Source organism: Equus przewalskii, chromosome 7 (assembly GCF_037783145.1).
Source record: "Equus przewalskii isolate Varuska chromosome 7, EquPr2, whole genome shotgun sequence".
Lineage (NCBI taxonomy): Eukaryota > Metazoa > Chordata > Mammalia > Perissodactyla > Equidae > Equus > Equus przewalskii.
In genome coordinates, this window is record NC_091837.1 from 11,673,755 (window position 1) to 11,688,431 (window position 14,677).

The 14,677-nt window shown below is 44.0% G+C and overlaps 1 protein-coding gene across 8 annotated transcripts in view; it reads right to left on the reverse strand.

Annotated features, from left to right (window-relative positions):
• Positions 1 to 14,677, reverse strand: part of GRK3 (G protein-coupled receptor kinase 3) — a 128,273-nt gene that overhangs the window by 92,957 nt on the left and 20,639 nt on the right. For 6 of the 8 annotated variants that reach the window (XM_070626963.1, XM_070626966.1, XM_070626962.1 and 3 more), the window contains one exon: positions 11,902 to 11,978. The exons of the other annotated variants lie outside the window; for them this stretch is intronic. In XM_070626963.1, the coding sequence (XP_070483064.1) occupies positions 11,902 to 11,978 (77 nt within the window). The remainder of the gene's footprint in view (positions 1 to 11,901; positions 11,979 to 14,677) is intronic. 8 annotated transcript variants of the gene reach the window in all.

Genomic DNA, 14,677 nt, shown 5'->3' on the forward strand with positions numbered 1-14,677 from the left:
TTTGTCAGGAAGATTGGCCCTGAGCTAACATCTGTTCCCAATCTTCCTCTTTTTGCTTGAGGAAGATTGTCACTGGGCTAACATCTGTGCCAGTCTTCCTTTATGGTTATGTGAGATGCTGCCGCAGCATGGCTTGACAAGGGGTGCTAGATGTGCACCCAGAATCCAAACCCGTGTGGAGCACATGAACTTAACCACTGTGTCACCGGGCCGGCCTCCACAGGTGTACACTTTTGTCAAACCTCAATATACTTAAGATGGATGTATTTTACTGCATACATATTATACCTCTATACAGTTGTTTTTAAGAGGAACACAGACATATCAGTAAACAAGGAAAAAAATAAGTAACAATTGGATTCTTATATATGTGGTACCTCATGAGGAGGAAATCAGGCATATTCTGAAAATAATGCAATGGAAGAAAACGGCCTAAATTAATGTTCCCAGGAAGCTATTCTATTTCACGTTCATTTCTATCACAATTCTGAACCCGCTTGTTGGTTTAAGAGCAGAAGCCATGAAACAAAACTAACTTGGATCTTCTCAACAGCCCTCAATCAGACGGTAGCCAGAGGATTCCTAAAGAGCAAGCTTTGAAGACTGACAAGTTTTTTTTAAAAAATTTGTTCTTTCACTCACACTCAAAGCAGTGAAAGTTTTAATTTTTTTAAAAAAAAGATTTCTGTGGAAAGCAAGTGCATCTTACAAGACAAGGAAAATTGCCCTTCGGGAAGTTGTCCTGGCTTCTCTCTGTGTGTTCCACTGTTATAAACAGTCTCTTTCAGGGACTAGATCAACTCTCCCTGCGCCACCGTTGCTGGGGCTTCTCTTCTCTGTTCGTCAGCGAGCAGAAGGCGATCAGAGTTGGGACAGAGCTCCGAGCTTAAGGCCGACCTAAAGCCATCAGGCAGAACGCAAAGGGGGCGTGTCAACACTCTCCAGCAACTGGCCCTGGGTGCAAATCAAGTCACGGTAATTCCAAGATGCAGGAACAAAACCATCACCCTACACATTCAGCCTCTTACCAGAGCAACTCCTTTAACTGGACCCGGGGACATGCGTCCCCTGCAAGCCCCGGTCCCTCCCACCCAATTTCGTGCCACCATACAACTCATTACAAATCCCATCTTCAAGTCTGGAGGGCAGTGACTTCTCACCGCCTCCACAGCTATCGCGCTGGTCCGCGAGCCAGCGTCACCCCCCACCATCAGTTCAAAAAGCTGACGGACAACCCTTTCAGGAGAGGCGATGTTTCCCAGGTCCCTGGCATTCTCCAGCAATGTAAACTAAGACCACACACATTTGCTAATACTGCCAGAGCGTATAAATTTCTTTCCCTACAATATGTGGACCCTGGCGGGGAGAGAGCTAGCACACTGAGTCGGCTGCAGGCTCTGGCTGACGGGCGAGGCTTACCTCTTGCCTAAGAAAGTGGCTTCCCCACATTTGAGACTTAAACTCATGCCTCAGAAACATCACCAGCAGCCCTTTTGCATGAATCTCAGAACCTCCTTGGCAGCCGTAAACACACTTTACAAGTGGTCAACACTGGCATGCCAGAGGTCTGTGGGTTTCACACAGATTCCTTGGCGGGGCAAGCTGGCTGGGGGACGGAAGCCCTCTGTGGCCTGACGCGCTGTCGTAGCCTTGACCATGGCCTTTTTGTTTAAACAGACATTTCCAGGGAAGCCCTCAAAACATATTCGATTGGGAATGTCTCGTTCAGCAAAGCACATCTGATAGAGAGAGATCTTGGTGCATCAACCCCAATTCTGGACTATAGCATCATTATACAGGAAATAGGAATTATATGGCGATATGTTATTTAAAAAAGAGACAGAGAGAAACGCCATGTGCGTGCTAATTTCCACACTCACTTTTCCTGGCCAGAGGCAGAAAAAAGCAGTTGTAAAGAGCATAACTTCCAATCCTGGCTGTGCCTCTCGAGAGGTGCGTGAACTTGGGCACGTTATGTTTACCTGGCCCAGGAAGCAGAGCAGCGCTCAGGACCAGGGAGCCATCACAGTCTTAAACTAACAGTACCTGTAATTGCTATCAGCCGAGCTCAGGGCAAGCTCAGTGGCAACAACTTAAAAGATCATAGAGACAGCCGCCAGCCTGCAGCCCGGGGGTCTCGCGGTAAGATGCCAGCCTTCCTACAGTTCTGGTGATTAGCAGATGCTAAAGGATTGTGTTATTCCAGTAAAATGTCGCTCTTCTGATTTTTCTTAGAAGTGATCACTATGGCTGATCTTAGAACTTGAATGATGGTTTTAAAAGGAAAATCAGCCCTAATAAACTGCTTTTTAAAAAAACTAAATTTTCTCATGGAACTGGTGTAGCCCTTTCACCCTCTCTGAAAGCTGCTTCCAATCTCTCAGCTGTCCCAAATTTTCAGAGCTGGAGAGGCTGCGCTGCAGGGCAGGTGGCGTCTCCCAGCTGGGGCAGACGCCAACGCGAGGAGCCGACACCAGGCTTCTCGAAGCCAACACAGATAAGAACTCAGCTGAAAAGCCTGCCTGCCAGGAGGTTTTTAAGTAACAGCTTTTCCCTCTCTTCCAGTGTCTCTGCTCTCTGGGCAGCATTTTTGTTAGAAAACCCAAGGTGAAACTCTACAGTATCTGTGTCCCTAACTTCCCGGGGCTCCCTCGCCACTCTGTGCCTGTTGCTGCGTGGCCTTTTCAATTGAAAATCCAATTAGCTGTTGCTTAGTCAAGTGTTGCTCGCTCCTATTTGAAAGCTTAAATGGATCTTTAACTCTTTCCCTCGCTGACAGTCTGCACAAAGGGATGGATAATTGATGCAGCATTGAATGGGGCCCCAGGTTTTTCTTCCGGGTGGTGGCTGCCTGCTCTCAGCTGGAGAACGTTTTATGGATAAGACAGGGTGGGAATCCGGCTCCGTGACCCGTCCATCAGAGGGTGTGGGTCAGGGGAAGGCCCTTCATAGTGACAGAAGCAAACACTTCCAGACAAAGGTGGACACAAAAGGGAAAACAAAGACGGAAGCTGGTTCCCAGGTTAGGATTTCCCGCTGTCCAACCACAGGCGAAAATGCTCCATTGGCTGTAACATAACCCCAGCCTTTGAGTGGGAAGTTGCACCGTTATAAATATTTGCAGGTTTTCAATATCTATTGTGTTTTGAAGCACAAAACACTTCAGGCAATAATTTTATAAATTCTGAACTAGATTAGAAAGTTTGTTCTTTGAAACTGACAAAAAGATAACCCTAAAATGTTTTCTTGTCACTTATGTTTCTTACTATTCTGTGGTCTTGTATAATTACCAAATGTTTTAAATAAATGCCTATGACATATCTGCGTCCATCTTTATTTCCATAAGGACTGCTTAGAAATTTTTTTTAAAGGATATTCTAAGGTAGTAATCTCTGCTTTTCCAATGTATTCTTTTTATAATGAAATATATACTTTTGTTTTCAAAGCTCACGGCAAGTATATTTCTTATGCCTTAACCCCAAATGCCAAATATAATTTATGCATTCTTTCTAGGTAAATGTTCTTTGAAATCAGGCTAAATACATTTGAGACCAATATAAAAAGTATTTAGGAAATCAAAGTGAAAAATTGAAAAAAAATAAAAGGCACCAGATTGAAAAGAAGTAAAATTGTTTTTATTCAGAGACAGGATCCCACATGTAGAAAAATCCCAAGGAATTTACAACGCTACAAAGCATTGCTGAGAGAGACTAAAGACAATCTAAATAAATGTAGAGACACTGCATTTTCATAGAAGACTCAATATTGTTAAAATGGCAATTCTCCCCAAATTATAGATTCAACACAATCTCTCTCAAAATTCCAGCAGGATTTTTTTTTACAGAAATTGAAAAACTGATGCTAAAATTCAAATGCATATGCAAAGGATCCAGAATAGCCAAAAGCAATTTTTAGAAAAAGGAACAAAGTAGGAGGATTTTTATTTCCCGATTTCAAAACTTACTATAAAGCTACAGCAATCGAGACAGCGTGGTGCTGGCATAAGGACAGAAACAAAGACCAATGGAACGAAAGTGAGAGTCCAGAAGTAAGTCCTTACATTTACGGTCAATTAATTTTCAACAAAGGTGCCAAGATAACCCAAGTGGAAAGGAAACATTTTTTCAACAAACGGTGTTCAGACAATTGGATACCCACATACAAAAACAAGATAGACCCTTACCTCACACCATATACAAAAATCAACTCAAAATCGACCAAAGACCTAAACATAAGAGCTAAAATGATCAAACTTTTAGAAATAAAATAGAAGAAAATCTCTGTAGATTTCATCAGGCAAAAAGTTCTTTGATATGACACCAAAGTATGATTCATTAAAAAAAATGTATAAATTGGGCTTCATCAAAATTAAAACCTTTTGCACTCCCAAAGTCACCATTAAGAAAATGAAAAAGAGAAGCCACTAACTGGGAGAAAAAATTTGTAAATTATCCATATGATAAATAATATAAATAATGACAATCAATTTTTAAAATGGGCAAAAGATTTAAACAGACATTTCACCAAGGAAGACATAAGAATGGCTAATTAGTACACACGTGTTCAATAGCATTAACTGTTGGGGAAACACAAATCAAAACCAGAATGAAGCACCACTTCATACCCACTCTGCTGTCAGTGCTGGTGAGTCAATTCCGACTCCTAGCGACCGTGTGCACAGCAGAGCGGAACCTGCCTGGTTTTTGCGCCGTCCGCTCACCTTCCGGGGCTCTATCAGACGATGCTCTGCTCTGTTCACAGGGTTGTCATGGCTGATTTTTCAGATGTGGGTGGCCAGGTCCTTCTTCCTAGTCTTAGTCTGGAAGCTCCGCTGAAATCTGTCCACCGTGGGTGACCCTGATGGTATTTGTAATCCCAGTGGCCTAGCTTTCAGCATCACAGCAACATGCCCAGCAGAATGCCAATAATCACAAAGACAACAGCAAGTGCTGAGGAGCTATGACAAACCTGGAACTCTCATAAATTGATGGAAGAATGTAAAACAGTACAGCCACTTTGGAAAATAATTAGTAATTTCTTAAAAAGTTAAACGTGAATTTGGGACCGGCCCGGTGGTGCAGCGGTTAAGTGCGCACGTTCCACTTCGGCGGCCCAGGGTTCACTGGTTCAGATCCCGGGTGTGGACACAGCACCGCTTGGCATGCCATGCTGTGGCAGGCGTCCCACATATAAAATAGAGGAAGATGGGCACGGATGTTAGCTCAGGGCCCGTCTTCCTCTGCAAAAAAGAGGAGGATTGGCAGCAGATGTTAGCTCAGGGCTAATCTTCCTCAAAAAAAAAAAAAACATGAATTTGCCATACAACCTAGCAATTTTACTCCTAGTTACATAACCAGAAGAAATGAAAATGTATATCCAAGCTTGTACACAAATGTTCACAGCAGTATCGTTTGTAATAGATAAAAAGTGCAAATAATCCACGTGTCCATCGACTTCTGAATGGATACACAAAGTGTGCTCTACCCATATAACGGAATATTATTCAGCAACAAAAGGGAACGGAGGACCGGTACACACGGCATGGACGAGCCTCCGAAACCCCAGGCTACGTCAGAGGCCAGATGCAAAGACTACAGGCTCCATACTGTAAGAGTCCACTCACATGAAAGGTTCGGAAAAGGCAAATCTACAGCGACGGAAAGCAGATTAGCAGCTGGCTGGGGACGGGGACAGGAAGTGACCACACATGGGCACAAGGGGTCTCTGTGAGGCGTGGAGTTGTTTCCAAATTGGATTGTGGTGACGGCTGCACAGCTCTGTGAATGTACTAAAACTCATCAAAGTGTACGCTTACAATGGGTGAATTTTATGGCAGGTAATACCAATAGATTTCAATAAAGCTGCTTTTAAAAAAAGTAAAAATTGCCAAGTTTTATTTTGACCAAAAGTCATGATTCGGACACCAAGACTATTTCACGCAAGTTCAAAAAGATTAATTTTCAAACTCTGGATCAAACTCTGAAGTCAGTGTCAGAAAATGAAATGTCTCCTGTGGCAATACATGACATAATGTTACATGAACCGTGATGTTCTTTATACACGAGAGCGACATTTGCATACTTCACGAATTAAGGACCTATTTTGGACTCTCCTTCTAATCAGAAACCTCCTCCCCTAATAGGAGTGGGTACGCAGACAGAGAAGCTAAGTAGATTGTCGACAGACAGATGGAATTTATCAAATGCCATGTGCCTCACTTGCATATGATGAAATTATCATTTCAGTATATCTTATCAAGAGAATCATCTCAAGCATAACTGCCAAATTGATTTGACTGTCTATTCAAAACCCAATGTCCCTTTAAAACCATCCCTTCAATGAGCCAAACCAAGAACAGTGTCAATATCGAAATGTGTAAGTTTTACTGACAGCAAATTTGGAATCAACTTAATTCATGTCCAGTAAGACATATAATTTCTATATAAGGATGAGAAAGAGAATAAAAGCAGCTGTCACTTAACCCTTTTAATTCTGAAAACTGGCAATTAAAAACAAAGAATTAAGCATTGATCCTGCTGGGTTCGTTTTCTATTGCTGTGTAAGAAACCACCGCAGACTCAGTGACTTAAAAACATCGCTCAGGGGCCCGGCCCGGTGGCGCAGCGGTTAAGTGCGCACGTTCTGCTTCTCGGCGGCCGGGGGTTCGCCGGTTCAGATCCCGGGTGCAGACATGGCACCACTTGGCAAAAAGCCATGCTGTGGTAGGCGTCCCACATGTAAAGTAGAGGAAGACGGGCACGGATGTTAGCTCAGGGCCAGTCTTCCTCAGCAAAAAAAGAGGGAGCTAGGCAGTAGTTAGTTCAGGGCTCAACTTCCTAAAAAAAAAAGAACCACCGCTCATTTATTAGCTCACGGTCGCTCAGGTCAGAGGCCCTGGTGGGCTCCACTGGGTTTCCCGCCTTAGGGCCAACACCAAGGTGTTGGCAAGCTGGGTCCGTATCTAGAGGCTCCGGGGAGGGAGCTGCTTCCAAACTCATTCAGCTTGTTGGCAGAATTCAGCATCTGTGGTTGTAGGACTGAGGTCACTGCGTCCTTGCTGCCTGCCATCGAGAGGTCACTCAGCTCCTGGAGAACACCCACAGTACTTCCCATGTGGGCCCCTCCATCTGCACAGTTGGCCACAGGACGTGCACTCTTTCTGTGCTTCCATCCCTGACTTCCTCTTCTGCCTCCAGCCTGAGGAAATGCTCTGCTCTTAAAGGGCTGGTGTGAGCAGATGAAGCCCACCCACAACGCAACAGTAATGACACCTGCAACATCCCTTTCAGCTTGGCTACTCCTGGAAGGAACCCCAGAGGCGAAGGCAATGGGAGACGTCTGAGAATTCTGCCAACCACACCCACCCTTCCTACACGAACTAAATCTAAAGGCAACCAAAGAGCTCAAGTTGCTGAGTCAAGTCCTAGATGTGGAGGAACGACATAACGAGAAAACTCCCCATTTTGCCACTCCCTAAGAAAATAACCGATCTAGGCAGATATCACCCATGAAGATGAAACAAACAGCAGACAACGGCTTAATGAGGAACCTGGGCGCTGACCACACCTGAGCCCCCTTTGGAGACGGGAGGACAGAGGCCCGCCTGTGTGGGGTGCGCCTCCTGCCACAAAGCGCTCAGCACCGCCTGTGAGGCCCTCACGCCACAAAATTCACGCCGAATCTCATCGAGCGTTTGGAGCTGACTTTCAGTTTACAGGAAATGTAGGAAATAGGAGCAGCAAAGAGAAAAACCCAGAATGCGGAACGCTCTACAGGAAAACTGGCCCCGTTTCCTTCATAAGTCAATTACCTGTGGGGGAGGGGGCCGAGGGGGTACCTGTTCTAGATTAAAAAAGACGCTGTCATCAATTACAATACAAGAACAAAATCTGGATCCTGATTCAAACAAACGAGAGTAAAGGGACTTTATGCATTCATCAGACGCAGTATTAAAGTAAGCATCCTCATTAAATACTAAACTAAGAATCATCACTTTCATTGGCTGGGATAAAGGCATGGCGGTCGTACAAGAAAACATTCCTGTGTTTTACAGACGTACATGGGGCTGAAATGCTATGAGGGGTTTGCTAATTGCTTTAAAATATTGCAGAAGTCACAAAAGGAGGGGATGGATGAAGCAAGTACAGCAAAATGTTGAAAATTACTGAATCTGGGTGATGTCTATGTACGGGGGTTCATTATCCTAGTCTACTTCTGTGTATGACTCGATATTTTTATAACCAACAATTTCGTTTAAGAGCTTCCACTCACTGTGCATCTGCTGAGAAGCACTCACTCTGTTAAGAGCGTCACACACGTTTCCTGCCGAATCCTCACAACAACCTGACAAAGAAGGTACTATTCTCAGTCCCACATCTATAGACGAGAAAACCAACGGAAGAACCAGTTTGGGGCATAGCCACCAGGTCTGCCCATCACCCATCACCTCAGCAAAGCCGCACAGGCCATGTAAATGAAAGATTTCTACACACTTCACTTCACAAAATATTTTTACACGTCAGCATCAGCTACAGCATCCATCGGAGGGCAGTCCTCCCGACACTGTGCTGACCATCAGCATGAGGGATGCTGGGAGGTACGGGAAGAGAGAAGAGTTGATAGGCAGAAAGAGCAACAAGAGAAAACCACAGAAGTCGACCAGGCGGTAACACATGGACACAGTCACGGAAAGGGGCAGACGGAACAGATGGCGAAGACAAAGAGAAAAAGGAGGATGCTGTCACAGGAAGACAGAAGACCTAGGGAGTCAGGGAGACCTACTCCTACCTCTGTCAACCTTCTGTTCTTCCCCACTCCCAATCCCCAGCCAGAAAATGAGAATGCCACACGGCAGAAGGAGGGACCAGACAGACAAGGGCTAGACACCCTAAATACACAGCTGTGTCAAAACATAATGATAGACTCGTGTCCGGGGCATCCCCTTGTGCGCTCTCCCCAGCCCCACCCCCACTCCGCGGCTGATCTTTCCTGCAGCCAAGTTTACACTCAGCTCCCCCCACCCAGCTCACCAGCCCCAAGCTCATAAACTGGAAAGAAGGGAAGAAAGAGTTATTTATTTAAACAATTTTTTTTTAATAGCTCCATTGAGATAAAAGTCACAGACCATCAGTGCCGCGTGAGGCTGTTCTGGGGGTGGAATCTGGCTGGAGCGGAGGATGAGGCCACACGAACGCCACTAGGTGCTCAGATCAAAGTCTCGCGGAGCCAGCTTCAGCTAAGGTTTAGACCAAAATGGAAAAGACAATGTTTGGGGGCTGGCACGTGTGTTGGGGAGATGGCAGACAGGAAAGGGGTCACAGGAGGAGGAGCGAGGAGCAAAAACACAAAGGGAGAAGGAACCCTCAATGCATTTCAGAGACTGGAATGAGAGCCGCGCACGAGGGCGGGCTTGTCACATCCACCAGCGTGTCTTAATAACAGGGATCCGCTTGCTCAAATTATATGTTAAAAAATACCCTCTTCTCATAGTAGCATGATTCATAACAGCCAAAAAGAGGAAACAACCCAAATATCCATCGACAGATGAAGGGATAAACAAAATGTGGTCCATCCATACAGTGGAATATTATCAAGCGGAGAAAGGAAAGGAGCAAGCCTTCATCCAGGCTACACCACGGATAAACCTGGAAGAGATTATCCTGAGAGATGCTAGATGCAAAAACCACATACTGTATGAGTCCACTTACGTGGAGTGTCCAACATACACAAATCCACAGAGACAGAAATTACATCAGCAGAATGGAGGGGGTGGGGGAGGGGGAGAATGGAGAGTGACCCCCAATGGGGACCAACTTTCTTCTTCAGGTGTTGAAAATGTTCTAAGATGAGACCGTGTTGATGGTTGCCCAACTCTGTGAATACACCAAAAACTACTCAACTGTATACATTAAATGGGTGAATTTTATGCTATATAAAATATCTCAATAAAGCGGTAAAAAAAAAATTTTTTTAATTTTAAGTAATAAATAATCCTTTTTTTCTCTTCCCTTCCAAAGACATGGAGTTTCTCTCTCTTGTTATCATGACAGTTTTATTTTCTATTTTTTTAGGACAAAATCAGAAGCAAAGGAGAGCATTTATATGGATGACGGCTACCCAGATCCCATGAAAACAATGAGAAGTGGCCACAAAAAATGAGATTAAAACCAAACCCTTCTAACTGATCTGCTCCCCACCCAAATGCAGACGAGCAGGATGAAGTTTTCCCGTGTGGCCCGGGGCCATCAGCTCTCCACACACTGTCCTCACCGCAGACAGGCCACACGTCACCTGCTTCTCCAGAGCACGTCACCCACCTTTCCACCACTGTATTTCACAGGTTATCACAGAAACTATGTCGATGGAAGACCGCCTTAATACAGGACTAATTGTTGTGACCAGGTGAAAATTGGTTTACAAAAATCCAAAGACTTTCGGTACCAGTTTCTGCTCTACATGAACAAAAAAGAGCATCGTAACTCTTTCTTTAAAAAAATCTATCCAGTGCTCACCGGGTGACCTTCTGGAGCACATTTTATGTTCACTGTTTCCTTTCCAATAGTCTTTAAAGGATGATCAGAGCAGAGAAGGAGAACTGGGGACCAGAGCAAGTCGCTGCACCGCCCGAGTCCACGTCTCCGTACCTGTGAGCGGAACGGCCGCCCAGAATGATCGCCAAGAATATTCAGTGCCAAAGGGATCATCGGTCCGCGTCTATGAATCACGGAAACCGAACTAAACGCAGAAATAGAGTCCTAGGGACCTTCAGTAAGTAATTTCCTCTAGAAGTAAAATAATTTGAAAACTAAGACCCAATTCCTCAGCAAACCTTGTCTGAATGATTGCAGGAAGCCAGCAAGGTGCAAAGAATGAAAAAGAACTGCCTATTGTCTGACACTTAGCTATGCATTTTTCACGTAAAAACCCTAGAATTATCTGTTTGCCACATCACCGAGGGCAGGTTAACAAGACAGCCAGCTGGAGGGCCAAATGACGAATCCTATCCTAGATGAGAACAAAATATTGTTTAGGAAATTTCCGGATGGCAGGAACTGATGTGGGGGAATGAAAAAAAATAAGTACGTGGACTACGGCTCTAACCTCACCCGGCTGACAGTCACCTCTAAACAAATCGCCAGCCTTTCAGTTCGCAGGTGAGAACATAACACATCTCATTTCTTCATTCGCCTCGAAACCCCACAGTGAAGCGATTCCTGCCCAGTCGAACTTCTCTGGGCACTAACTGCTGGTAGGCACAGAGCGCTCCTCCACAGCCATACGTCTGCACGGGCCAAGACCAGCACGGGCCATGACCGGCTGTGCATCAGCCGGTGAGAGTTGGCTGCTTAATCTGCGTACACCACAGGTGGAGTCCCGGTGACACGCTAAGCAGAGACTCTGAAGGAGCCACAGGAATACGAGTAATTGATGTGGAACTGACAATAACGAGCAGGGCACAAAACCCACAAACCCTTGAAACCTGATGAGATCCAGTGAGCCAGCCCCACGCTTTGGAAGGAGACAGCAAACCACAAGAGTGGGGTAACGTTTCTGAGGACACAGGCCAGCTCCCTGTGATCACAGAAAGTACGACAGCAGCGTCAGAAGCGGGTCCAGGGAGAGCTTCTTTCTGCCCACCACCTACCCAATCCTTTGTTTTTGGCAACCCCCAAACTGCCTTAAAACCTAGAGTCAAACTAGTCTGTCTGCCAATAGCTTATTCACAAGATGCGTTACTAGGAATACAAGCAATCGTTAAGGATCCTGTTGATTCCATGAAATCCCCGTCATTCCCGGCTTGAGCTATAAAGCATTTAATGCATTAGGGCTGCATGTATGCAACTGTTTGTCTCCCGACACCATCCTGAATGACAGCATGCCAAGCGAGCAAGCAGGACTTACCAATTTTCTGATTAAAAATCTTGTCAAAGGTTATTTCATTTCTCTCCTCAAGATACTTCTGCATCACACTCCGGATACTAAAAGAGAAGAGTGACACGTTTTTAACAATTACAGCCAGCATCATGAGGAACCATCCCCAGATGAGAAAATACGTGGATGTCTTAACTCAAGGATACTGGCCAGACGAGAGGCCCCTCTTACTGACACCCATGACGGCAGGAACGGCTGAGCAGACGCAGAGCCAGGCACATTATGGCTCCATCAGTAGCCTCTCCTGCCACTCGGGGCCAACCTCACATGTAGAGGCTCGACTACACAAAATAACAAGGACTTTGGGAAAGCTCAACCTGAACACAACTGCTTTCCAAAATATGCACCAGTGTGTGCACATACACGACGAATGCTGCTAATCCACCAACGAGCTTCTTTCTAAAACAAAAGCAAATGTCCCCCGAATCTATGATTAATATTGAAAAAACATCACATTCCTATATATCAACAATAAACCATGAGAAAACATAATTAGACGGAAAATTTCACTTACGGTAAATTAAGAAATATCACATGCCTTGGAAGAAATCTTTCAAAATATGTGGAGGAACTTTACAGGGAAAATGACAAATTGTATGGAGAGACATTAAAGAAGATTTTAATAAAAGGAGAGAGACACCACAGTTATGAACAGAAAGATTTAATACTGCAAAAATTCAAAATTTACCCAAATTTATCTATAAAATCGATACAACATCCATCAATATTCCAATAGGGTTTTTCATAGAACACAGAAACAGATGAGCTCTTTATAAAATGTGTCCAAACCAACGCAGGGTCAAGAAAATCAAAAACATTCCTGAAGAAAGAGAACAATGATAATGGGGCTAATTATGAAGCTAAAATAACTAAGACAGGATAAATTGATCAGTGAAATGGAACAGAGACACAGACACTGACTCCTCCCGCCCCACCCCCGCCAGAGAACTTCAATACACAATAGAAGTAACAAGCAGAAAAATGGGCAAAGGAGGGATCATTCAATGAGTGAACCAAAAGTGATTATCCAAATGGCAAAAGCACAGATCGCATCTCTATCATCCACGGATGGACAACAATTTGACATTACCTCCCCCTTTTTTTTTACACTTTAAAACAAACTAACTGAGGTATAATTTATACATAATTAATGCATATTTTAAGTGTACCATTAGATGAGTTTTTCACATATACCTACCATCCTAATCAAGATATAGAATATTTGCATCACCCCAAAAGATGCCCCTTTGCAATCAATCTCCCCATACGCCAGGATCCAGGCTACTATTGATCTCCTTTCTGTTACTATAGATTACTCGCTCCAGCTCTAGAATTTTACATAAATAAAATCATACAATATGTCATCTTTTGTGTCTGGCTTCTTTCACTCGGCATAAGCAAGCTTCACCCATAGTGTTGTACGCATAAGTATTTAGTTCTTTTTTACTGCCAAGTGGTATGTCATTGTACGAATATGCCACCATTTGTTCCTCCATTCTTCTGCTGATAGACATTTCAGTTGTCTCCAGTTTGGAGCTATTATGAATAAAGCTGCTTTAAATATTTGTACATCTGTCTTTTTATGGGCGTGTGTTTTCATTTTTCATGGGTAAATATGTAGACGTGAAATTGGTGCTCCCATGGTAAATTATATTTCACACTATGAAAAAGGGCTGGACCAGATTCCAAACTGGTTATACGATTTTATATTCCCACCAACAATGTATGATAGTTCCAGTTGCTCCATATCCCTTGCCAGCACTTGCGTTGTCAGTCTTTTTAGTTTTAGCCATTCTGTTGGGTGTGTAGCGGCATTTTGTTTTCATTTGTATTTTAATTTGCGTTTCCCTAATGAATAACGATGTTGAGCGTGTTTGTGCATGATCACTGGGATCTTTTGTGAGGGGCGTAGTGAAATCTTTTGCCTTTTCATTGAGTTGTCTGTGTTATTCCTCAGTTGTAAAATTTCTTTATATAGCCTGGAAACAAGTCTTACATCAGATCTATATGATAATATTTTCTCCCAGTCTGCATCTTGCCTCTTCATTTTCTTCATGAAGTCCTTCTCAGAGCAGAATTATTTAGCTGATGACCTCTGACTTATTGTTTAGTTCTTTGGTGGATAGTCTATGCTAAGAAATCTTTCACATCCCAGGGTCGTGAAGATTTTAACCTATATTTTCCTTTAGAAAAAAAAATTTTTTTTGAGGAAGATTAGCCCTGAGCTAACATCTGCCACCAATCCTCCTCTTTTTGCTGAGGAAGACTGGCCCTGAGCTAACTTCCGTGCCCATCTTCCTCTACTTTATATGTGGGATGCCTACCACATCATGGCTTGACAAGCGGTGCGTACGCAGGTCCACACTCGGGATCAGAACCAGGGACCCTGGGCCGCCAAAGCAGAACCTGCGAACTTAACCACTGCGCCACTGGGCCGGCCCCCTTTAGAAATTTTAAAGCTTTTAGCTTTTACGTTTAGGCCTAAGATCTACTTCATGTTAATTTTTGTGTATGATGCAAGATAAGAATCAAGGTTCCTTTTCTCCTTATAATACATAATTGTTCCAGTACCACTTGTTGAAAAACTACCCTTTCTCCATTGAATTTTTTGGTCATTTTTGTCGATCCAACACTGTGTGGGTCTATCTCTGGACTATCTTGTTGCACTGATCTATACGTCTATCCTTCCCTAAATACTACGTTGTCCTGATTGCCATAGGTTTGCCGTCAGTCTTGAAGCCAGGTA